At 38.2% G+C, this 23986-nt stretch overlaps 1 protein-coding gene across 7 annotated transcripts in view; it reads right to left on the reverse strand.

Moving 5' to 3' along the window:
- The window catches only part of TTC13 (tetratricopeptide repeat domain 13), a 79501-nt gene that overhangs the window by 23878 nt on the left and 31637 nt on the right, over positions 1 to 23986 (reverse strand). For 3 of the 7 annotated variants that reach the window (XR_006887572.1, XM_046654266.1, XM_046654265.1), the window contains exons 5-12: positions 16874 to 16939; positions 15268 to 15360; positions 12505 to 12621; positions 11432 to 11542; positions 5693 to 5775; positions 3978 to 4119; positions 3518 to 3692; positions 1772 to 1928 (exon numbers count right to left, since the gene is read on the reverse strand). Coding sequence is in view for 6 of the 7 variants with exons in the window: in XM_046654266.1 (XP_046510222.1) it covers positions 1772 to 1928; positions 3518 to 3692; positions 3978 to 4119; positions 5693 to 5775; positions 11432 to 11542; positions 12505 to 12621; positions 15268 to 15360; positions 16874 to 16939 (944 nt within the window). In the remaining variant the exon portion in view is untranslated. The remainder of the gene's footprint in view (positions 1 to 1771; positions 1929 to 3517; positions 3693 to 3977; positions 4120 to 5692; positions 5776 to 11431; positions 11543 to 12504; positions 12622 to 15267; positions 15361 to 16873; positions 16940 to 23986) is intronic. The other 4 variants (XM_046654269.1, XM_046654268.1, XM_046654267.1 and 1 more) reach the window with 3 other exon arrangements.

Genomic DNA, 23986 nt, shown 5'->3' on the forward strand with positions numbered 1-23986 from the left:
CCTTTTTATAAACACCCAAACTAGACATTATTTTACATAGATAATGCTTTTTTAGACTTACCAGTTTACCATTCTTACCAATTTTTTTCCTCATTATTCGTTCTTATATCTCAAATCTTGCTCCTGATGTCAACCGCCTTCTTCCTTAATTACATGCTTTAGAAGTTCCTTAGTGAATGCCAACTGGTGGTTAATTCAGTTTTTGATTATCTGAATATATATTTATTTAGCCTTTATTCTTAAAAGATAGTTTTGCTGGGTATAGAATTCTAGATTGAAAGTTATTTTCTTTCAGCACTTTGAAGATATTATTCCATTGTCGTCTAGCTTCCATTGTTGATATTGAGAGGAATAAGTCCATCCAATTATTGACCCTAAGTAGGTGATATGATTTTTCTATTTTTCTTTTTCCTTACTATAGGCTTTCTCTAATTACCTACAATGTGTCTTGATATGAATTTCTTTTCATTAACTTTGCTTTTTAAAAAATCCATGGATTTATGTATTTCCTTAGTTCTGGAAAATTCTTAGCCATTATTTCTTCAAAAATTGTCTTTCCTCCATTCTCTCCTTCTGATATTTCAATTAGACATATGCTAGACTTTCTTACATCTTTTGTATCTTCTATCTCTCTTTCATGTTTTCTAACTCCTTGATTCTCTGTGCTACACTCTGGATAATTTCTAGTGCTCTATCTTCCAATTTTGCAATTTTCTCTCAGGTATGTCTAACCTGCTGTTTAGCTTATATACTGAATCCTTCATTTCACTGATTGTATTTTCTGCTCCTAAAGCTTCCAATTATTTTTTTAATCTGATCATTTTTGATAATCTGTTTCTTGCTCATGTTTGTGATTACTTCATAATTTCTTTAAACGTTTCATTTGGAGTTATTTTAGAGTATATAGTCAACAATTCCAATATCTGAAGTCATTGAGGGTCTAAGTCTATTGTTTGTTGTTTCTGTTGATTCTCACATATGGTTTTAGTGATCTTGGTTTTTGATTTTCACACTAATGATCTTATTCTGTGGGAATACTTCAGACCAAAATTGGCACTAATTTCGTCTCAGGAAGGATTTGTATTTGCTTCCATTGAGATCTTGGGAATGCCTCCAATATGGGATAACTTTAGCCCTTTAAAGTTGAGCAAACCCATCTTGCCTATGCCTCAAGGCACTCCACTGCAGTTGTTGTTAAATGCACTTACCCTCAAGACACTTTCTTCCTTTTAAATGTGCTTACCATTCACCACTCTAGTTTGAATCACACCTCCCCCAACCTTTTCTTTCTTTTTAGAGAGTCAGGGGGTTGATCTTTACAGCATTGCCAGACTCCCAGCAATTAATTTCTATTCTAGATCTAATTATTTTGTAACGGGATAGTCCTTTACCATATCCATTTTGCCATATCACAACAGTAGTTTGCCAGCAGTGTAATTTCAGATTTTCAATATGTTAAGTAACTTGTTTTAAAAGTAACATGGTAAAAGAATAACACATGTCAAAGACTGCCAATAAGTGTAAGTACTTTCGAAGTTTAAAGGTTGCCCAAAATTAGCAGAGAAAGTCAGGCTAGAAGGAAAGATGATATCCAAAGGTAAGTTTCAAGGTACTCTAAAACTAAAAGAAATACTTGCAGACATATTGAATACAAAAATAAATTCATCAGAAATATGGATAGAAAGCCATTTATTGATAAAGAGCTATCATGACGAAATTATAGCTCAATCATGAAAAAGAGAAAAAAAACATCTTTATTTAAAGCACTTACTTTATGTGTGGTTGCAACCCTGGCTGCTCTTCATAGTCTTCTATGAGGAAAGGCAGATTCTTAGCCCAGTGGTCTTTGAAGCTTCCAGGCAGATCCACATCAATGTTATATTCCGTAAGGGGAGTATCAAGGTGTGCATGAAGATATCGAGAATACTCTGCAGACAGGAAAGGGGATCTGACATACCCAAATACTGCTAAAGAAACATTTTTTATAGCCAGCTGCCATACAAATACTTTGTAACAAACTGTTATTCAATTACAAGAATTCTAAATGGGAGACTCCAAATTTTAGTAAGTCACTATTATTATATGATAATCAGGGTAAGCTGCCACTGACTCGAGTTACCAAGGTCAAATACAAGCTAGTCAATCTAGGCCTACTTTGGTTAAATTTTAACCACCTTTCCATGAACAACACCAAATATCTCACTTTTCAATTCCAGAGTCTCAGGATCCAAGTTCAGTGTTAGATAGAGCCTGGTCCTCTGTCGACTGACAGATCAACCAATTATGTATACGATTTCATCAACTAACTGACAACTGCTGCTTATCTCTATTAAAAAAAACAGGACATGGAGTGCCCCCTCCTTCAGTCTAGAGTTCACAAACCCAAGTTCTTTAAACCAGGAAAAAAGAGGGAATTGTAATCTAGAGAAAGAGCTGTGCTGTCCAATAGGTAGCCCCCAGCCACTTGGCTACTAAGTACTGAAAATGTGATTAGAAACTGAATTTTAAATTTTATTTAATTTAAACTTAAAAACTGATATTTGATTCAATTATTAGAAAACTTCAGTATGCTTGGGAAACTTGCATGTATGAATCTACCTTTTCAACTTTAAATTTTATGAAATCAAAATTTAAATCAAGTAAGTCAAATGAAAATTCAGCATCCAAATTGAGACACACTGTATGTATAAAATATACACCAGATTTAGAAGACTTGGTACAAAAATAATATAAAATATCTCATGAATAGTGTTTTCATGTTATTTATATGCTGCATTAATATTATGGATATAAGAATTAAATAAAATGTATTATTAAAATTAATTCTACCTGTTTGTTTTTACTTTTTTAAAATGGCTACTAGAAATTTAAAATCACATACATGGCTTACAATTTTTTTCAGTTGGACAGGGCTAGTACAGAGGGTTAATAACAAAGTAAAGAGAAGAGACGGAAGTAAAGATTTGGACTTCATATGAAAAATAGAAATATCTTTATGTGTGGCAGAGAAAAGGTGAGTAAGACTGGGACTAATAAAAGGATAACTCAAAGATTTGCTTTCATCCTCATCCCAGGTTAATTTCTCCAAAATAAGTGAGAATTCTGATATAAAGAAAGGATGGATCAAAGATAACAAGTTTACATTTAACAGTAAAAACCTCATAAAAGGTTCCTTTCCTGTCATTCCTATATGTTTAGATGAGATGTGAAGAGAGAAGAATACCCAGATGACTGTCACATTTAGTTCAAAATATATTTTTTTGACTTAAGTAAAAATGTTTTAACTTTACAAGAAAAATATAGGAAATGGCAGAAAAAGAACTGGATTGGATTGGTCTTTAGAAGACATGGATTCTATGTAGTCCAGATACTGCCACTAAACAAGGGGTGGCTGTGGACAAGCTACCTTGCTTCTCTGAGATGCAACTGTCTCATACAGAACATAAGAGAGACAAGCACTATGATCTCTACAGCTTCAAGCATTAAAACTCAATGATTCTGCAATTTTCTGACTTACCTCGGAGATATTTCACTTTAAGATACTCTGGGCTGGCTTTCTGGCCCGGGAGAGGATCATTTAGCATAACTTTAGTTTGTGCTTTTATCCCTTCATAAAACTGTCCCATTGCAACATGGCTGAGTCCTTTCATGTACTGGCACACCTCATTATATGGCTCTAGCTGCAGACACCGCTGAGGCATTGAGGGAGAAAATGCTGCATTAGTATCAATATAGTTTAAGAAAACTTTTAAGTGCTTTATTCTTTCATCTAAAACTAGAAAAGTTTTCCCTCCAGGTTAAATCAGACCAAATACATGATCTGTAAACTGGTGTGTGGGACAAGGCAATGGTTCTTCTCTCTTTCTTTCTGTTGAGGTATAAACACTATTCTTCGCCATCCCCCATTCATTTCACTACTTTGTTGAAGAATAATTCAAGAACTCCAGTCACAGTGCTTCCGACTTACAGATGCTCACCTTGAAGTTCTTTAGGGCTTCCTGTAAGCTGCCATGGTGATAAAGCATCATTCCCCGGAGCTGGAGGGTCTGGACGTGATTCTGGTTGAGCAGCAGGGCCTTCTGAAAGCTCTCAGTGGCTGCTTCAAAATTGCCCAGTTCTCTAGGTATTTAACAATAGTTATGAGCACAGTATAGACATTTCAGTAACAAACAGAATAAGTTATCCTCAGAATTCTGGTCTAATATGCAAGGAAGATACCCTGATGTGGGCATTCCCTTTTTCATTTTACCACTCTACAGGCTTTGACACATCACGTCCCACTTACTTTTTCTAAACCTTACCAGACTATAGGATAACCACAGAGCTCTGGAAATCTCTGGGGAAAATTAATTTATTGATTTCCAAAGGCAAATACTTATTCAAATCCCTTTCCCCAATTCAGGATGAGCTCCAACCCCTAAAACATGTGTGTAAATTTTAGTATTTGGATAGAAACATACATTTCTTCTCTGGAATAAAGTATATAGGTTATAATCATATGGAGATTTATCATTCTGAATCAAATTCATAGGCTTAAAATTGTATTTTTTTTCTGTCACTGAAGTTACTTCACCTAAAATCTAGTGATCATTATGTAATTTAAAATTCTGGAAAAAAGAAGTATATTTTAGAGTTGCGATCATTTCACACTGGAAATGGTTATTACCGACCAGCCTTCTTTGATATATTAAAATTTTTACAAATAAGAGAAGTAGTATATCCCATGACTCAATTTTCTATTAACAATGAATATTTAAAAAAAATAACACTTGCTTACATTTATAGCACTTTACTATTTACTAGGTGCTTTCAAATCTGTTTTCGATTTATATTCCCAACAATTCTGTGGAACAGGAAGGATAAATATCATCCCTCAAACCCAAAACAAATCCAAACACACTTTCTTCCAGTTAGTATAAGAGATCTTCCCCAACTATTGTATCAGATAAATAAGCTCCTGAATTTAATCCTTCCCGAATAAGGCACCTAACAGAGTTTTGAAGGGAATTTTTCTGTTACTGGATTTCTTTTCTAACTTTTATAGTACCTTTATAAGTGAGAACTCTGAAGTTCAGAGAAGTTAAGGGCACATAACTGCAGAATGGGCTATTGAGAACTAGAACTAAATCTCTCGACTTCTAAATCACGAGCTCCTTCTATCAGCCATGCCATCTCCTTCTCAGGTCAGAGTATAAAAATTATTGAAAGCCAAAAGTCAGAACAGTTCTACTGGGCCAGGCAATGCATGTAGTCAAGAAGCCAGGGTCTAGGCCCAACTCATTCCTGATAGAAATGCATCATAACTGTGACTTTTCCATTCCGTTACTATAGGAATCTTCAAACAGATCACAGCGATATGGGAATTAACCTTAGCTATTGCCTAAAATAGCAGCAGCATGTATATGCCACTATTCAAAAGAATAACCCTTGAAGGACTAACATTTCCAGACCAATATATACAAACCGATGTTGTTTTAAGACATAATAATATGCATCATGATATCCTCTGACACAGGTTCTTTCTATATTCCAGAGAAGACCTCAAGAAGTATGTAAATGCCTATGTGATGTACAGCGACCATCATTTTGATTAAGAAATGAATTTCTTTTTAAACATCACAACTATGTGAGGCTGTCTTGCCTCTCCTCTCTATACCCTCCCTCCTACCCCAACTATTACTGCATTACTTACCTATAGGCCTGTCCCAGACTTTTATATGCATCAATAAAATCTACTTTCTGCTTCAAAGCTTCTTTGAAGGATTCAATAGCTTCCTGTAAAAAGTATGGACAAAATTATTTCATTTGCACAACTGTTAATTTTAAAATTGAGTTTCACTTAACTCACTAAAGAACTTATATTTTACACGTGGTGTCTGAGTGATCTTTTTTTTAAATAGGAGGACTTGCAAAAAAAGAGATAGAAAGTACAACAAACTATGAGTCAGAAGGACTTAATTTCAATAGTAAACAAATGCATCACCATGAATAATAACAGAGCCTTAAGTTTCTCCCTTTCAAAATGAGAAAACAGCTTCTCACTATCTATTTCATTAGGCCTTTGACTACTGATGATATCGTCTTCATATTAATATAATTTCATTAATTAATAAAGGCCCTGTGGAACAAAAGTGAGCCTAATAGCTATGTGAAATCATTAAAATGATCATAATTAGTAGCATTTAAAATTGAACCAACAAAAGAAACAAAAAAGCAAGCCCATCTTGAAACTGTTTATAAAATAAGCAAAAAGGCTCCTAGATTGGCTATCTGAAGGATTCCCATGATTGACAAAGAAAAAGAAACAACAAAACAGAAATCTTAACGTCGGGGGCATTTGGGGCAGGGCTTCTGCCAGCACAGCTGCAGGTGTGCGGCTGGGGAGAGAGAATGCTTCGCAGGCAGCATGCTGGAGGGAGGGGCCCAGAGGATACACAGTGACTTGGCTGCTGTGGAACTCTCTCTGTGAAAACTATTAAGAAAATGTGCCTTTCTGTTTCAGAATCAACATCCTGGGCTTAAACCGGTATCGAATGTACTTTACCATTATGTCTTGATTATTTACTGTAACAAAAAATTATGAAGACATTTCACACATTTCCCAAGGAAAAGACGTATTTTACTTAACAGCTAGAAAGTATCATGATCTCAAATAGTTTTAATGAGAAAGACTAAAACTTCTGTGATAGATCATTTCACAGCTGATTAGATAATTCACGGCAGAAAACTACTAAAGATGTCCTATGCCTTGCACATGGTAGGCACTCAATAAATATTTAATGATTTGGTAGGTACACAAAATAGTTTTGCAAAAGCAGTAGAATCCTAATTCTTTTCAAAAGTCATTCATTCCCGTTTCTTGATTTTCCCTCGGGGGGAGGGAGGAGGGCAAGAAAGGCTGGCTTTCTAACTCCTCCAAGGTGCCCATGGGGACAACCCGCTTACTAAGGTATCCAACTGACTATCTACTGTTTGGTAGAAAGATGAGAATGCATACATTTTAACATTTAAGAAATGTTATAGACCGCTCTTAATCAGGCTTCCTGCTGTGCACAGTCTTGACCTTTTAGGATTTTTATGACAGTATTTTTAATTCAACAAACATGTATTGAGCGCCTACTATGTGCCGGGGGAGTGTGAGGTACAGGGGACACAAAGGCGAGCAAGTCATTATCTCTGTCCTCTAAGAACTCAGACTAGTTAGAAAGCCAACTGTTTAACCAGGTCATTAGAATGTAAACTAAGAGCTACAATAGAGATATAAGTAAAAGTCTCTGGGAATAAAGAGAAAGAAACAACTCACTGAGCCTGAGGATACCAGAACAGGCTTTACAGAGGTGAAAACTGAGCTAGGTCTTGGAGAATGAGCAGGAATTTGATAAAGAAAGAGGGCATCTTGGACAGTGGCACAGAGTGCTCGGAACTGGTGGGAAACATGGAGTGGCAGGAGTGCAAGGTGCACGGGTGGGAGTCGGGGGGAGGGAAAAGATGGGGGACCAAGCTAGTGTGGTGTGCTTGGGCCAGAGAGGGAAGCTTCTCTGCCATGCTCCGCAGTCTGGGCATTGCCCTGCAAGCAGTGAGGACCCAGGGGCCGTAAGGAGGTGCGCGACCTCACAAAATTTACTCTTTAGAGATGATTACCACTAGCAACAACAGAGAAGACAGACTAGAGAGGGGAGAAAATGGCGCCCAATCAGCAGGTGGCTGCAGCAGTCCAGGTAAGAGATAATGAAAGCTCAAACTGAGACAGTGTCTCTGAGGAGAGAGAAGGGTCAAATTCAGGAGACATTTTTAAAGGCAAACTGAGACAGAGCTTGGGGGCTGTTTGGGTATGGGGGATGAGGAGGAAGAGCGAGTAGAAAGCTTTTAAGCTGAAGAGCCTGGGTGGAGGGCGAGAGCATTAACTAACACAAGGAAGTATAGTAGGAAGGACAGCTGCAGGGTGGGGGTCAGGGTGGGGGGTGGGAGGAGGTCATGAGTCCAGTTGGGGCGTGTTAAGTCTGGAGTGTTTGTGGACGTCTAGTGGAGATGCCCAGAGGACATCTGCTGCCCACTGCACTTACAGCATGCTTGGACGCCACAGTTCTTCAAAGTCTGATTTCTCTTCAGCTTTTAAGAGTCTTTGGTTTCAGGGTTCCTGTCTAATCACTGCACAGCTCTCTACCTCATTCTGCCAAAGAGGGGACATAGCAGAATCAAGATTTTAAGCCATTGGGAACAAAGAAACTATGTTCGAATGAATCAATCTCTAAGCATATGAACTGGCTCTGAATTCATTTGCACAGCGAATGCAATCACCATCACTTTAATCGCCATCTTCCTTACTAGTCGGTGGGAAGCCATCACTCTGGGGCTGTTCATTACAACTAAGACAACAATCTCAGGTAACTCTCAGTGTAAAGGCTGATAAAAATAGTGCTCAGAACATACAATTTTTGAAATATCCTTACAACATAGATAAAACAGACAGAATTCAACACAAAAGCTTTTGCTGTTTTTTCCCTAGGAAAATCCAAAATGTCTGATATATCTACTGAATTGACAGCTGTGAAACTTGGCATGTAATATTGCCTAATATATTTCTAATGTATTATATCATAAAGTAAATAAGGAATTACCCACTTAATTAATTTCTAAATTGCTGTTGACCTGGAGAGACCACCTTCAGGATGTGAAGATAGCTCAAACTCATTGGTCCATTTAATGCTTTGTCTCTACAGTTAACAAGAGAAATAGAGATATCTAAACTAAGTTCATTAATTTAATTAAGGCATTTCACCACTGACTCAGTTTTCCAATCTGTGTAACTGGGACACCCTCGGCTCCTTCTATACTTCACGGGGATGCCGGTGGGATGAATGAGACAATACGTAAACACTCTGACCTCCTCGGACAGCAGATCTATAAAAATGCAAAGAAAAAGTTCCCATCTATTACACACATTGATGCTGTGTTTATGAACATGGTGAAAAGGAGAAAGGACCAAACAATTTGGTAAGATTGGTTCACTGAGGGGCATCTAATGCTCAGAGAATGAAAGCACTGTTTCTAGATTCTCAACATGTAGATTGGGAATAAACCAAATTGAATTTTAATCCTTGTCCAATTTGTAGTTGATGTCTCTGTTACAGCTCTTTTCTGAAAAATTCTCATTCTTAAATAACACAAAGAGCCCTGCCCACATTCCTAAACCTGGCTCATAGTTAAAAATGAAATCATTTGTTTGCATTTGTTTACTTTAAGAAACATTTTTAACCTCTTAATACTAATAACTGGTATTTTTTTGTGTATCAAATCTTTTCCTCTTCCATGAGATAGTCAAGGGATAGACTTTGAATATAGTATTGTGACTTTGCATTTTTTTATTTTAGGTGACCAAGAGAAGATGACAGGAATAGAGGGCAGATGCAGATATGAAATAAACTGGAAAAGTCCATCTGGCAACTGCTCAAAGCACATTTAAAATAAATGCTCTCAAAGCCTATTGCTGCCCATATGAATCCTGGGGGAAGAGAGAAAGCATCCTTATTAGGACTACCCTTCACAAACTTGCAAAAAGGATATGAGGTGTGTGAGATAAAATTTGCCAGTCCTTTTTGGTTTGGTGTTTAGTGGATGGGAGTTATTTTCTTAGAGTCTATGAAACTTAGATTAAATTAAATTTTCACATGTAAAATACTCTGTAATAATTAACACCTGATTCATATTCACAGCTTGTAAAGTACTTTTCACACACATTATTTTATTTAATTCTCACAATAACTTTAAGAGGCAGAGAGTAGAATCATTTCTACCCAACAGATGTGGAAGGAGAAGCTGAAAGAGTTTAAGTAATTTGTCCAGTGGTACGTAATAAAATTCTGAGCGAGAGCTCAAACCAAGGCCTTCCAACTGCAAATTCAATGCCCTGTGCTTGAAACTCATTTATTGTGCTAATACTTACTGAGCACCTACTATGTGACAGGCACTGTCCGTAACACTGAGGATTTACAACACGCAGCCTTATTAAAGGTAGATCTCTCCCCACCCTCCAAATGTGTATGTGTGTGTGATCCTCAGAACTGTTTTCACCAGTAAAACGCATGTTCTTTCTGCCAGAGGACCTTCCCTGCCACAGGCTATTGAAATTCTTCACAGCTTTCAAAGTTCAGGTTAAGTACAACCTTCTCTGAAGATTCTCCTGACTTCCAGGTCAGAAAGAAGTGTTTTTCACCTATACAGGCTGACTGTATGTGGCTCTTGGGCCAGCCTGTTCTCAGTTGGGCAGTTCTGATGCGTCCTGTACTAGAGGGTCTACCCAGTACCACGCCTTAGGCACTGAGGAGGCCAAGGAGAGACCCAGAGCTCCACTCTCAGCTGGGTTTCTGGCCCCTCACTCTTGGCCTAAGATAAGCCTGCTGTACAACAGGTTCTCAACACGTGCTCAGAGAATGTAGAATCAAGGGCAGGAGGAAGGGACAGGCTGGAGGTGACATTTCTACCCCACACTTTGAGTCAGTTTGGACAATGGCTTTCCTGTTTCCCTCAACTGCCCCTCCCAACGGCAGTCTTCAAGGGACAGTAATACGATCAACCTCAGCAATGTCTTCCAGACTGCTCCTGTAGCCTCCGGAGGAGCCAGGGCAAGTCCCCCACCGCCCCGCCATCGTCTGACCTGGAACGCTACCAGTGTCTCCTCATCAGTCTCTCTTTCCCTGACCTCCTCAGCCACCATCATGTCAGAATCCACTTCCCAAATGATAGATTTGGTCTCAACTCTATATTTTCCCCCAAATCTAGATTTTACAGCTCCTCTGGGCCTGAAAATTGAAGTCAAAATGCTTAGCATAGTACTCCAGACATTTTTAGGACCTCCCCTCAACCAACTTTCCAGCCCCATTTCCCTTACACTCAAACGCAACTATTTGCTGCTCCATGAACTAGCCGTATTTCCATGTTTCTACGACATCACTCATGCTTTCGTCTCTGCCTAAAGGGCCTTCTTCCCCCACCTCATCCTACTCCGCCTTCAAGGTCCAGGACAAAGTCCACTTGTTCTCTGGAACTTTCTCTAACTCCGTAGTTTAAATGAATCTTTCTTATCTCTGTTCCCAAAGCACTTTGTTTATATTACTTTCTTTAGTGTATTTGCCATATGATAAATTCTATGTGGAAAAAACCTTTGTAAACTGTACCCTTTGTAAGTGTCAAGTATTATTCTGCCTCTTACTAACCTTGACCTTCTCTCCTTCTGAACCTGCTTTCTAGTACCTACCAAATAATAGGAGCTCAATAAATATGTTGATTCAAACTATTTTTTAAAATAAACCAATTAGGTGGACTCTTGGGACACCATTTTAAGACATGCCAAACTAAATTCCACTAAATTCTTCCCACCCACAAAAGCAAAGCAGAATCATTATACGGTACACATATTGTACAACACTTTCACCTTCAAAAGTCCTCTGTGAAAGAAAGTTAAACCTTTGTATAGCATAGCTATAGGCTGGTTTTTGTTCAGTTCTAAGGACTGCTGAAAGTCTTCGTGGGCTGTTGCATAGTCCTACAAAAAGGAGAGTGGAAAAAATATAAAGTAGCATTCGTTAGACATTTGGACGTTTCCTACTTTTGACTGGTAGAGAAAAAAATCCCAATTCATTCTGTGCTCTTTTTGGGTTTGTATTAGTTGAATGCTTATACTCTTTGCTGAAATAGTTGATTTTCTTAGGAAACTGATGGGAAAAACTCACAAAGGTTTAATTTAAGCGTACTGTCTCAACTACAAAAAGAATATCATTTTAAATACTGTTAAAGTCATAATCTGTTAGAGAAACTTTACAAATTATTTTCTGGGACTAGCATTTTATTATACTGAATTCTTCTAAAATAATTGTGCCATAGACCAACCTTAAAATGTGCTATGCTGAGATTTTTTAAATTTTGCAATAGATTTTTTTCTTTTGCAATAGAAAAAGGTTAAAATTACTGTAAGCCCACAAAAATAACTGTGGCAATCATAAATACCATTACAATGATAAAAGATAATCTTGTTGGATTTGGGTCACTTACATAGTGACCCATAGTGACATGTGGGAAGCCAGGTTATTTTGGGTTATGGCTCTTGGGTTGTGATACCCCCCAAAATTCAAACTGTACCTCTAAGTTTAATAATATTCACATTGATAACATGCTCACTTGCTTCCCTGTGCTGACATTTGCAAGAAAGCTTGAAACATAATCTAGGAACCAAATTTCTCTTCCTGTTTCTCCCTCTCTCTCTTTTTCTCCTAGTCCAGAATTAGTTACTGCTGACAGCTCAAGCAAGAAAATGTGTTCTTGGTACTTAATATTTCCCCACCAGGTTCAACTTCAGCTAACAAAAAAGGTTTTATCACTGTCTTGTATCACAAACATATTATTATACAGCCCCAACCCAAATCTATCAAAGAGTGGCTTCCTGAAGTAGAAGGAAAGTGAAATCTTTACCCTCACGAAAGGAAATGTTTCAAGGCAGCGATAACTCACCTCTGATATGAAGTACAGGGTCCCCCTGTGTCTGTACAGCCGTGCTGAGGGCTGAAGTTGGATAGCTTTAGTGAGATCATTCACTGCTTCATTAATTCGTCCCAGAGGGGAAAGAATCTATAAACCCAAAAATGTAATTAGGGAAGAAAAATTCCAACGATCAACCCTAAAACTGCCAACGCTTTTGACTTTTCAATTCCACTTCACCACATTCCACTTACAATAGAGTACTCTCTCGGCAGACTGGAATCCTTGACCCCACGTACTATGCACTGAGGTTCAAAGTCAACAAGCTGAGGGGCCACTATCTTCATCCAGCCAAGGGGAAGGCTGATAAACTATGACTGCAGCAATTGCTGTGTCATTGTTTCACATTCTGGGTTATAAGAGATGTTGCTTCTCTTAAAATGTGACCATTTTTTCCTCAACCTATTAATTATCTTTCAAAACAAAATTTGGCGTGTCAAAATTAATCTGAAAGGTGACTTTGAACCATTAAAAGAGAGAAATTGTTGGACACAGATCAGAGTCCTCTATGGTCTTTAGCTGTGTCCTCTGTGGTCATAAGTGCTGAATGACAGTTTCTAAGATTCCAGGTGTTCTGCAAACCCTTTTGTGTTAACAACTCTCTACTCATCAGTCATGATCTGGAAAGCAGGAGAAAAGACATTTGCAAGCCTGTATGGAAAGCTCTTTTGATCCAGTGATCAGCTATGTTCAGGCAACAACGGCAATACAGAAGACAGTTCAGAATGCAAAAGTACACAAAAAAGACGTAAAAAATCCAAAATGGGTATCACTATTCGTGCAGTCAAGCGTAAGCATTTTATCCTTAAATTAGGGTTAATTTTGTTCTTATAATATAGGTCATTTCCATCAAGTTTTACTAACTGGATTCCTACTCTGCAGGAACTTAAAACCAGCAAAAGTGAAAGGGTTCAGGCAGGCACATAACCAGTGGCAAGAATCACAACTCAGAAAGAGGAAAGAAATGGAATACACGCCTGAGAATTCAAAGAGCATAATGGTCTGGGGTTTTGGAAGGAAAAACATGCCTACCTAGTTTATTAACCCCTAGGTACATAACTGAATTATCACATTCCAGCACAGCAATCAATATGCATAATAATAGGTTGAGTAACTAAAAAAGGTTAAATTATGTTCATTCAATATAGACTATTTCAGAAAGTATGATATGAAAGTGACAGATTTCTCATAAAATAATTTCTGACATATATAAATGGTATGCTATCATTCAGCTGGAAAAATCACTACGCAGTGACATTATTGCTCAGTAATGCCAGATAAAAGGAGTATTACCACATATTTCTAAGATAATTGAAAAGTACTTTTTGACTACCAATATCATTTTTGGGTACACAATTAGCTTTTTATTAGATATACAAATTTTTTAGAGCTGCTAAATAAGTCTTCTAAGTACACAATTAAATTCATGCTTTATCATAACATTTTAACATCACATCAGAGTTATGGAGGGAGAAAGCATCAGCACCCCGTCGCTGGAGGAGACGATCACCAAATTAGCCGCCTAATGCTCACACCAACCAGACTCTCAGCAGCAAGGGATAAATTACAGTCACTTACCCCTTGGGGTTACAATCCAAAATAGACAAGAGACGATGAATTATATCATTAATTGAGAAGGATTTTATTCAGAAAGTCAAATCCCCAATAAAAAATAAAATTCACTTTAAGAAACTGAACTACAACTCGACACTATTAATTTTGAGGACAAAAATATCACAAATACAGTTTTTAAATTACCAAAACAGTTGGGGGGAGTCATTTTTTCCTTTAGTTCAACTATGAAATCCCACCAGATCAAAGGATTAAAAGTTAAGTTTTATTCAGACTGAATACATTAATATAAATTCTGAAGCATTTAACATGGCTAAATGCACAGTAAAATAAATACACCATGAAACCTGGATAGTTTACTCTTATTTCATGAAAATGATAAAATGAACACACTTCATTTAAAAATATGAAAAACAGTGCCTTCGCACACGCTTTTTCTTTGATCTGAACCTCCTTCCCCACCTTGTCCCCCAAGACATGGGATCTGATCGGCTCTATCATCACCTCTTAAAGTGAGGCCTCCACAAACACTCCAAACATCCCTCCCTTCGCCATATTCTCCCAGAACTCCAGCAGGCCCTGCCTTTCTGTTCCTGAACAAGCACCTCCTCTTAGTGTCTACCGTCACAAGTATTACCTGGTATTTTCACCACACGTTACCTCTCTGTCTCCCCCTCAAGTCAAAAGTTCCTTCAAGGCCTGGTTATAGTCACCCTTACCTGATCTATGTGTCTAGGTATATAGATACACCCCTTATGAATTATATATAACCATGAACGCACACATACCCACATATACACATACACTTCTAAAGGCTATAGATTTTATTTGGACCATACTGTCATATTGTTTTGCTAAAGTATGTCATATACACAGTAAACAACAAGTGTGATTTATTTTTCAATGAACATTTATAGTACTAGTATACATCATAACTACATATTTTAATACTAAATATTACTATTAAATGTTACATCAGGAGTATCACTTGCCCCATAGTTTTCTAGTAATTTCAACCATGTTAAAGGCATTAAGTATCTACAGAGGAAAACACAATAGCTATGAGGGAGCTCTAAAATTTACAAGTAATAAAATAATAGGAAAAAAAAATCTCAGATTCAACTAATCCAATAATGACAGAGGGAAAAAGAAAACCACACTCACTTCTGCTCGCTGCTCAAATACCTCTGGACGATCTGGTTCCAAGGTAATTACTCGGCTCAGTTCAAACAGAGCAAGATCAGCATTCTTAATGTCCTTGAAAAGGTATTAGCTTAGTATGAGATATACTGTTACTCAAAACCAGGTTGAATAGATTTTCTGAAAAAACTAATAATTTAGTGATGATATAACTACTTATTTAGAAACAAATATGAACTTAGCTTCTGTACAAGACATCTGCCAAGTTAAATAAGTTATATCACAATTATTTAACTCACTCAAGTCTATCTACCCATGAATAGCACCTTGGATCTGGCTACCTATCACAAATTCCACAGATGGTAGGATATTTTCTAAATTTAACCTATTTAAGCACTGAATCACCAAATTTCAAGGGATGACTATGTAGATAGCAGCATGTGAAATGATGCTGACCAGTGGTGATGTGGGAACAGAAAGGGGCCAAGTCAGTGTCAATCAAAACCCCTAAGCCTATACACCTACACCTTAAGAAGTCTAGGTAAGTTCTCCATAAAATTTGCATGTTACTTTTAGATTAAAAATACATGAGCACGTTACTTTTACATTAAAAATGCATTAAAGATACAAGCAAATTTCATGTCAAGATATAAAATTAAAAGAGATGAGAGTTAGGAAGCAGCAGCTTATCTCTGACGTTTACCAAGACAACTTCAGTCATTTACTGACGCTCTGAGTAGCTACGGTTTTTTATTGATGCTCTGAATGTAACACTGTTTCCTTCCTAAACACCTCTTTCATTGCCAAATCTGAGTTCATTCTCAGTCCTCTATGTCTCAGAAGTATACAAATATTATATAAAATTTCTCCAATAGGCCAGCACCCGATTGGCAAAGATACAAAAGTGATATTTCTCCCTCAAAGCATAATTTCATTCGAATATTTTTAACATACAATAAGACAAGAGATATAATGTTCTAGACTGAAAATGTGGAGATGTGAATCTTAGACTATTTCATTATTTACTATATAACCTCTAGAAAGTCTTTATTTTATACCATGGTGCCTTTGAGCAAAATATACTTATTACAACCTCTCCCTGCATTCCTCAGAGAAATAAGGGGGAAAAGGCTATAAAGACAAACCTATCTGGAGAAAGTATAATATGTGATAACAAGTAAAAATAAATTTTACAAAAAACACTTTTGTTCTTTTATTTGGCCTTTAAAAATTGTGACAAGAACTCAAACTCTGAGTCCTACTGCACTATTCATGCGTAATCTCCATTTTTTCAATGAATATTTCTTGGGAATTCAGTCATGGTTTCGTGCTTTTCTTAATCTATGTCTAGTTCACCAAAAATAAGGTTTAGGCTGGCAGGGGCTGTCCTTCTGGAGTAGAAAGTATGGCAAAACTGACTTCGGGAGACTTGGGTAAAAATTCCCGGTCCACCACTCCCTAGCCATTTGATCTTGAGTACATCCTCTATTGCCATTTCCTTGTTTGTGAACTGGAACGACACTACTGCATGTCCCATCAGAGCTCAGTGAACAGTGAGCGGCTCTCTCGGAACCCTGGTCCGTGTCAGGTCATGTAGGCACTATGGCAAGCGTAGCTATTCCATACTCACATGTAGTCCCTTCTTTCCATAGGCTATCCCTCGGCCATAAATTGCACTAACCAGATCAGGCTCCTCCTAGTCAGACCAAAACAGAAACACGTCAAAAACTATAAACAAAAAAAAAAAATCAGTTTCTGCTTAAAGCACGTTAATGCCACAAAAGAGAGCTCTACTTCTTTATGCTGTCACCACTCAGACGTCAATACGCGGTCCCCAACCAGAAAAGTCTGTATTCTTAAACTCATTTGAATGAGACACGTAATAAGAGTTTTGCATTTAAAAAAAAAAAGAGAGAGAACCAATATTACTGAGCTCTGTGATAGTTTCTTTCACATAGTCATCTTATTTAAAATGTAATCCTCTCAACAAGTCTATGATTGGCAGCATTGTCATCACGTCTTACAGAGAAAACGGAGGCTCCGAGAAGTAAACAGATATGAGTAAAGGATTGGATAACGCCTCTTCCTAGTTTGTCTCCTTTCAAAGTCATGAAATAATCTGAAAAGGAAAGAATCTCTCAGTGCCAACACAATGAGGCACAAGAAAAGAGTTGGCTCCACAAACTGTTGGGGATTAATACAGTACTTTACATTGATGGTTCAGAATTAAAAACCAGACCCCTTCTGCAACCTGCTCTCAGATGGACTGGATGAAACACTTCTCAGGCCCAAGGACAGCATCTGCTGCCCCTGCCATTGCTCCCTCACATAGGTCAGTGGTATGAACTGTCCTATTTGCCGAGTGAAATGCTTCTCATCTTCACTTAGCCTTTGCAATTTTCACGTCTCCTCTCTTTCTCTACACATTTAAGAAGAGTAAACAGCCTCTGGCTGTAAGGTCCTGCATGAAACTCTTGAGACTGCTTGAGAATTTAACAACTGTACCATAGGAGGCACTTTATAGACCAATCTATTGTTCAGCTTCAAGTCTGAGATAGGGTGTCTGCTAGTATTGCAAAAGAAAAGAACAAATCAACTTCAACGCTGAGTAAATGGGAAAAACAAAGGAGAGGATGCCATGCATTGAACAAAAAAGGTTACTTTAAATAGAATAAGGTGCATCTCCATCAAGTGGCAGACTGGTGTATCATGGATCAGAACCCAGCCAGCAGACTGGCCTCGTGGTGTATGAAAACTGCAAAAATTGAAGTAAACAATTACAGATTTCTAGCTTCTCTTGGAAAATCAAAAGATCCAACAAAGATAGGCCTACATTTTGGCATTCTCACACGACAAAAAAATAACTAGAGCTAAGTCCCGGCTGCCTCTTTAGATGAGGGGTGTGTATTCACCACAAGCCCACCCATCACCTCCACACTACATCAATTCACTTTTATTTAAATTGCTCCTTTAAGTCACCTCCCCGGCTCCTGTATAGTTTTGGATTTGTGATTTATAACTTATATGTACCTGGCACGAAAGGCTGTCCACGCTATTTGCTAAGTGGAAAAAAACACAAGTTACTGAACTACAGAGGAACGGTGGTCACTTCTTATAAATAATTCCTACATGTAATTGTGTGGGTCAGTATGTGCACAGGAAAAAGCTCTCCAAAATACTAACAGTAGTTATCTCTGAGGAGTGAGATTAGTAGATATGCTCCCATTCTACTTACACAGTTATATTCCTTTTAATTGCTTAAAACAAACATGTATACATTTATAATCAGAAAAAAGATGCTTTAATATATATTATAGAAAACAGAAAATTTTATTACAAATAAAAATATTTATTTAAATAAACAAATAGGAAATTGATTACAAATTAAAGAAAATTTAGAAAAGGAAGGAAACCACAAAAAACAAAGTAAAGGACAGCCTACAATGCTGCCATCTAGAAATAACACTTTAAACATGTAAATATCCTTCCTGGCTTAAAGAAAGGCAGAGCAAATCGTTTAGAGGCAGAGGGATACAGGTACAGAGGGAGAGGAGGAGCAGGAAAAACAGTTACCCACTGGAGGATTAAAGTAAGACTGTCTTCATGTTTTTCTACAGCAATAATACCTGCCAGAAGATACAACAGTCACCAGAACAGCACCTCAGCCACACTGGGGGTGGGGGTGAAACCCACATAGCTCAGCCCTGTGGTGACATTTTCCAGGGAGAGGAAAACCTACTCTCAGATTTGTAACATTTCAAGATATACCATTCAAGAAGCTTTTCTCCTAAAACTGAGAAAAATTTTATACCAGATGACCAAGAAGTGAATCAGAAAAAGGTAGATTTAAATAAATAGTTATTCTACTGATGACTGGCATCTCCATACATTCTGTGATGAGGGCCAGCCACTCGGGGAGTCACCTCCATCTCCCCAGCCAACACATCTACTCACGAAACCCTGGCAGTTTCACCTCCTGAACATACCTGGTGTCTCTCCCTCCCGATCAGCTCCTGCCCCATCTGAAGCCTTCCTCTCTCACTTAGGCTACTGCAGTTGCCTTAACCATCTTCCTGCTTCCTCCCATCTGGCCTCCAGACCCACACTATGAGATATCTATCTAACACTAGAGTCCGATCATGTCACTCTCCTGGCTGAAATTATTCATGGGCTCCTGAAAACCTACAACAGCAACATGCAAGCATTTTTTAAATCTAACCCACAGTAAGAAATACATTCTACATTGTAACCCAGTACACACACACATACACACGTATATAACACACCCACACACACACATATCAGTAAAAAAGTTTCACTAAGTCATACCTAGCCTTACCATGCACAATGTAATCTGATATTTTCTAGTCTAATGTATTTCATTTTTTAAGAAGTACTAGTCTTGACTCGCCAACTAATTTCAGACCCTACTAAAGGGTAGCAACTCACAATTTGAAAAACAATGAGGTAACATCTAAATGCTTTTGTACAAAATACAGATCATTTTCCTGCCTTACTGTTCAGCCTCATCTCCTTCCACTCTCCCACTCAAAATTCATATTCTAGACAAGAGCACTAATAGTTGCCTAGATACAACATGCTCTCCCAAGCTCAGTGTACTGGCAAATGCTATTCCATCTGCCTGAAAAACCCACCCGTTGCCTCTGTGCCCAAGAAAGTGCTTTCTATCCTTTATGTCTCAGCTCAAACACTACCTCTTTCCTGACTCCTTCCAGACTTCCCTGGAAAAGAAATATGCTCCTTCTCCTCTGTTCCGACTATATGTTGTACAGACGTCAGTGATGCATTCAACAAATATTTACTCAGGGCCAGCTATTAGCCATGTCCGATTCTATGTGCTAGGAATACCATAGTAAGCAAAAACCAACACAGAAGGCAAAAGATTCTTGCCATCTTGGAGCACAGCCAAAGAATCACAAATATAAATATAAAGTTACATCTTCACCAAGTGCTAGAGTAGTAAATGGTTCTTTTAGAAAATGCATAAAGATCTAAACAAGGTTAAGAAGGGTTCCCTAAGGAAGAGATACCTGGGCTGAGATCTGTAGGGGGTGGGGGAATCCCAGAGTGGCTGGTCCAGGCAGAGGGAGCAGACTGTGCAAAGGCCCCGAGGGAAGCAGGGAACACGGCATCTGTTCCAAGATGAGGCTGGAGAGGTAGGAAGGGACCTTATTAAGGATTTTATCTTAACCTAAAAGCAACAGCAAAGGATGTGTGTTTAAGGTGCAAGTGTATGTAATAGTGTGCGCATGTGCAGAGTGTGAGGCGATGAGCCAGGAAACAATGGCCACATCAATCATCTGGCAGATGAGAGCAGCTTGGTAGTGGTTTGGACAGAGCCAGGAGATGGATGCAGGAGATACTTAAGAGGTACACAGGGGCCAGCCCGGTGGCGCAGTGGTTAAGTTCACACATTCTGCTTCTCGGCAGCCCGGGGTTCGCTGGTTCAGATCCCGGGTGCGGACATGGCACCGCTTGGCACACCATGCTGTGGTAGGCATCCCACACATAAAGTAGAGGAAGATGGGCACAGATGTTAGCTTAGGGCCAGGCTTCCTCAGCAAAAAGAGGAGGACTGGCAGTAGTTAGCTCAGGGCTAATTTTCCTCACACACACACAAAAAAGAAGTATACAGACAGAGTTGGTGATGAAGTAAGTAGCACACAGATGTGTGGAGCATGTGGACTCATGCAACCCAGTGGAGGTGGTGCTGTTCCCAGAGCTGGGCAGCACTGGACTATGACCAGAGATTCTTCTTCAGTTGTGGGTGGGGTATGTGGAGGGATCAGGGGAGAGAATGTAGTTGATCTGGAACCTTTGAACTGAAGATGCCTTTCAGACATCTTAGCAGATATTCTTCCATTAAAGTAATTCTCTTATTACATTATTTTGCATTTGCAAGTCTGTCACCACACTGCAATACAATATCCTTGAGGGTATGTCTTTCCATCTTTGGATTTGTGGCACCTAGCACAGTGCCTGGCACATGGTAAGTCTTCACACATGGCAGTTAGTATTTAGCAACAGACACTGGCCATATGTTAGGCAGCTAAGAACATCTCAATGAGTATTAAACGCATTCAGATCAAAGTCAGCTCTGCCTGGCCTGTTCTCCTCATAGCGGAAGCAAGCAGGACAACTCAGCTAGAAGTCACGGCATGCAGCCGATGGGGGAAAAAGGCCAGATCCAGGGTTCAATGAGACAAAGCTGTATGACGTGTGCCATGGGAATGGCTTCTGCTGGGCCACCAGCTATGGCAGTTGTAACGTTTTTACAGCGATTAAAAACTTTAAACCTTTAAAAAATACCCATTGAAAAGTCTGCAATAGTTGAAATATCTGAACACTAACAACTTCCTGAAATCAGTCGTCATTGTTTTGGTCCCAGGATTTGACGTGTGGCCCCCACTGGCACAGTGCTGCAGTGGCCCCATATGTAGTCCTCCCCCTCTCCCTGAATCACCCCCAGGGTCCAATCATGACCATAGCAGTGACCTACTTTCAGTACTGCCAATGACAGATAAAATAATACAGCTGTAGGGGCCGGCCCAGGGGTGCAGTGGTTGAGTTTGCGTGCTCCACTTCGGCAGAGACCTGGGGTTCACAGTTTTGGAACCCTGGTGCGGACCTAGCAGCACTCATCAAGCTATGCTGTGGCGGCATCCCACATAAAATAGGGGAAGATTGGCACAGATGTTAGCTCAGCGACAACCTTCCTCATACACACAAAATAATAATAATAACAATAATAACAATAAAGCTGTATCAATCAAAGAAGGAATAAATTCTATTATTCAATTTAGGAACCCTTAATACTAGACTGTAAGTATGATAACCACCAATAATTATACATCCTTCCACACTGTTGGAAAAAAAATTTTAAAAAGAAAGAGTAAATTGAATGGAGAAAACCTAAATAGAGATGCACACAATATTTAGGTTTTCTCTATTCAATTTACACTTTTTTAAATAATTTTTTTCCAACAGCACAGAAGGATATATAATTACAGTCATGCATCACTTAATGACGGAATCCTCCCTGACAAATGCATCATTAGGTGATTGTGTTGTGTGAACATCACAGAGTGCACTTACACAAACGTAGATGGTACAGCCTACTGCACACCTACGCCATATGGTACTGATCTTATGGGACTACCGTCGTGTGTGCGGTCCATTGTTGACGGAAATGTTATGTGGCGCATGACTGTATTGTGGTTACTATAGTTATAGTCTAGTATTAGGGATTGCTATATTTAAATAATAGATTTTATTACTTTTTTGATTGATTTTTTAATTATTTTATCTATCATTGGCTTTGGAGGTTAGCAGTAGGTCAAAACTTTCGTTATGAAATGTCATAACGAACTATTTTTTCAAATAAAAACTAATGTTTACTTCTAAAAACAAATTGGGTTCAGAATATCAATTTTTCAAAGTATTTTCAAAATAATATGTATATTTTAAAAAGTTTTCAGAATTTTCAATGAATTAAATGAAAACTACTATTTCAATCTTCCAGCACTACTTGCTTTTTGCAAATGCAAAATCATGGAATAATAAGATAGTTACCTTACTGGAGTTATGTCCACTTAGATGTACCAATTTTCAAAAAACTCAATTTTTTTAAATCCATAAAGTTCTAATTTATTATCCTCACTATATTATTTATATGGTGACTTTAAATTTTACAAATATTTATTTTTCCACCACAAGGCTGGCTTTTTCATTAAAACTCAAAAGTCACTAGATCAAAGACAAACCAATAAGTCAAAAAAGGCACTACACAGCAATGTAACGAGGATGAAGTTTTGCCTAAGTGGCAGACACACACATTTACATAAAGGATATTTACAAAGATCATATGCAGAGGACTGTGTTAAATTTCGTCTGCTAATATAAAATAAGAAACAAATTCTTTTATGAATTCAGTTCCACCAGAATCAGATCAGAATTAGATGAGCTCAAGGTCACACAGTTATTAGCAAAGGCCTATTGCCTCATAAAATTGTTACAGTAGTTACGTTACCCAGCCCTGCATGGGAAACAAAGAAGCACAAAGAAATCAGGAAATGGCTCCACTTTTCAAGAATTCTATCATCGATGCACAGACACATATGGAAGTAACATAAGGGCACTGATGTAGAGACAACACTAATGCATAAGCTTTTAAAACCAAGAGTTTTCAGTGAAGACTGAGAGCTCTATTAAGCCTTGATATTATGCTCAGTTCGAAACCCTGATGCTCGAGGAACACTGTTTTCCTTTATAGATGTACCAAATAAACCATATTTGTATAAATATTCAAATGAACACTTTGAAACAACAAAGATTATGGAAATATCTCAAGTTTGTTCCTAGATAGCACGGCTTAGACAACAGGAAGGTATAAAAGCTTTACATCAAAAGGTCATTCTGGAATTTAAATAGCCATCGTGCACAGATACAAATTTCTCATTAAATGATCCCATAAAAATGGGGAATCTAATAAAATCCAAGCCCCCATGGTCCCACTTGTTCTCAGCTTTCTACGAATGGAATCAGATTCCACGCTCTGTCGCTTCATACTGGAGTTCATGGCTGTCTAAGAGAAAAGTTCTGTCAAGAGTTAGTGAACTCAAAAAACCTGAGAAGTTTGTATGTGAACAGGTATCATTGCAGATTTGTTAAAGGGGATTTACTGGCTTAAAAAGACAGAGTTTTTGCATATGTGCAAGGTCCT

This window comes from Equus quagga, chromosome 2 (genome assembly GCF_021613505.1).
Source record: "Equus quagga isolate Etosha38 chromosome 2, UCLA_HA_Equagga_1.0, whole genome shotgun sequence".
NCBI classification, from domain to species: Eukaryota; Metazoa; Chordata; class Mammalia; order Perissodactyla; family Equidae; genus Equus; species Equus quagga.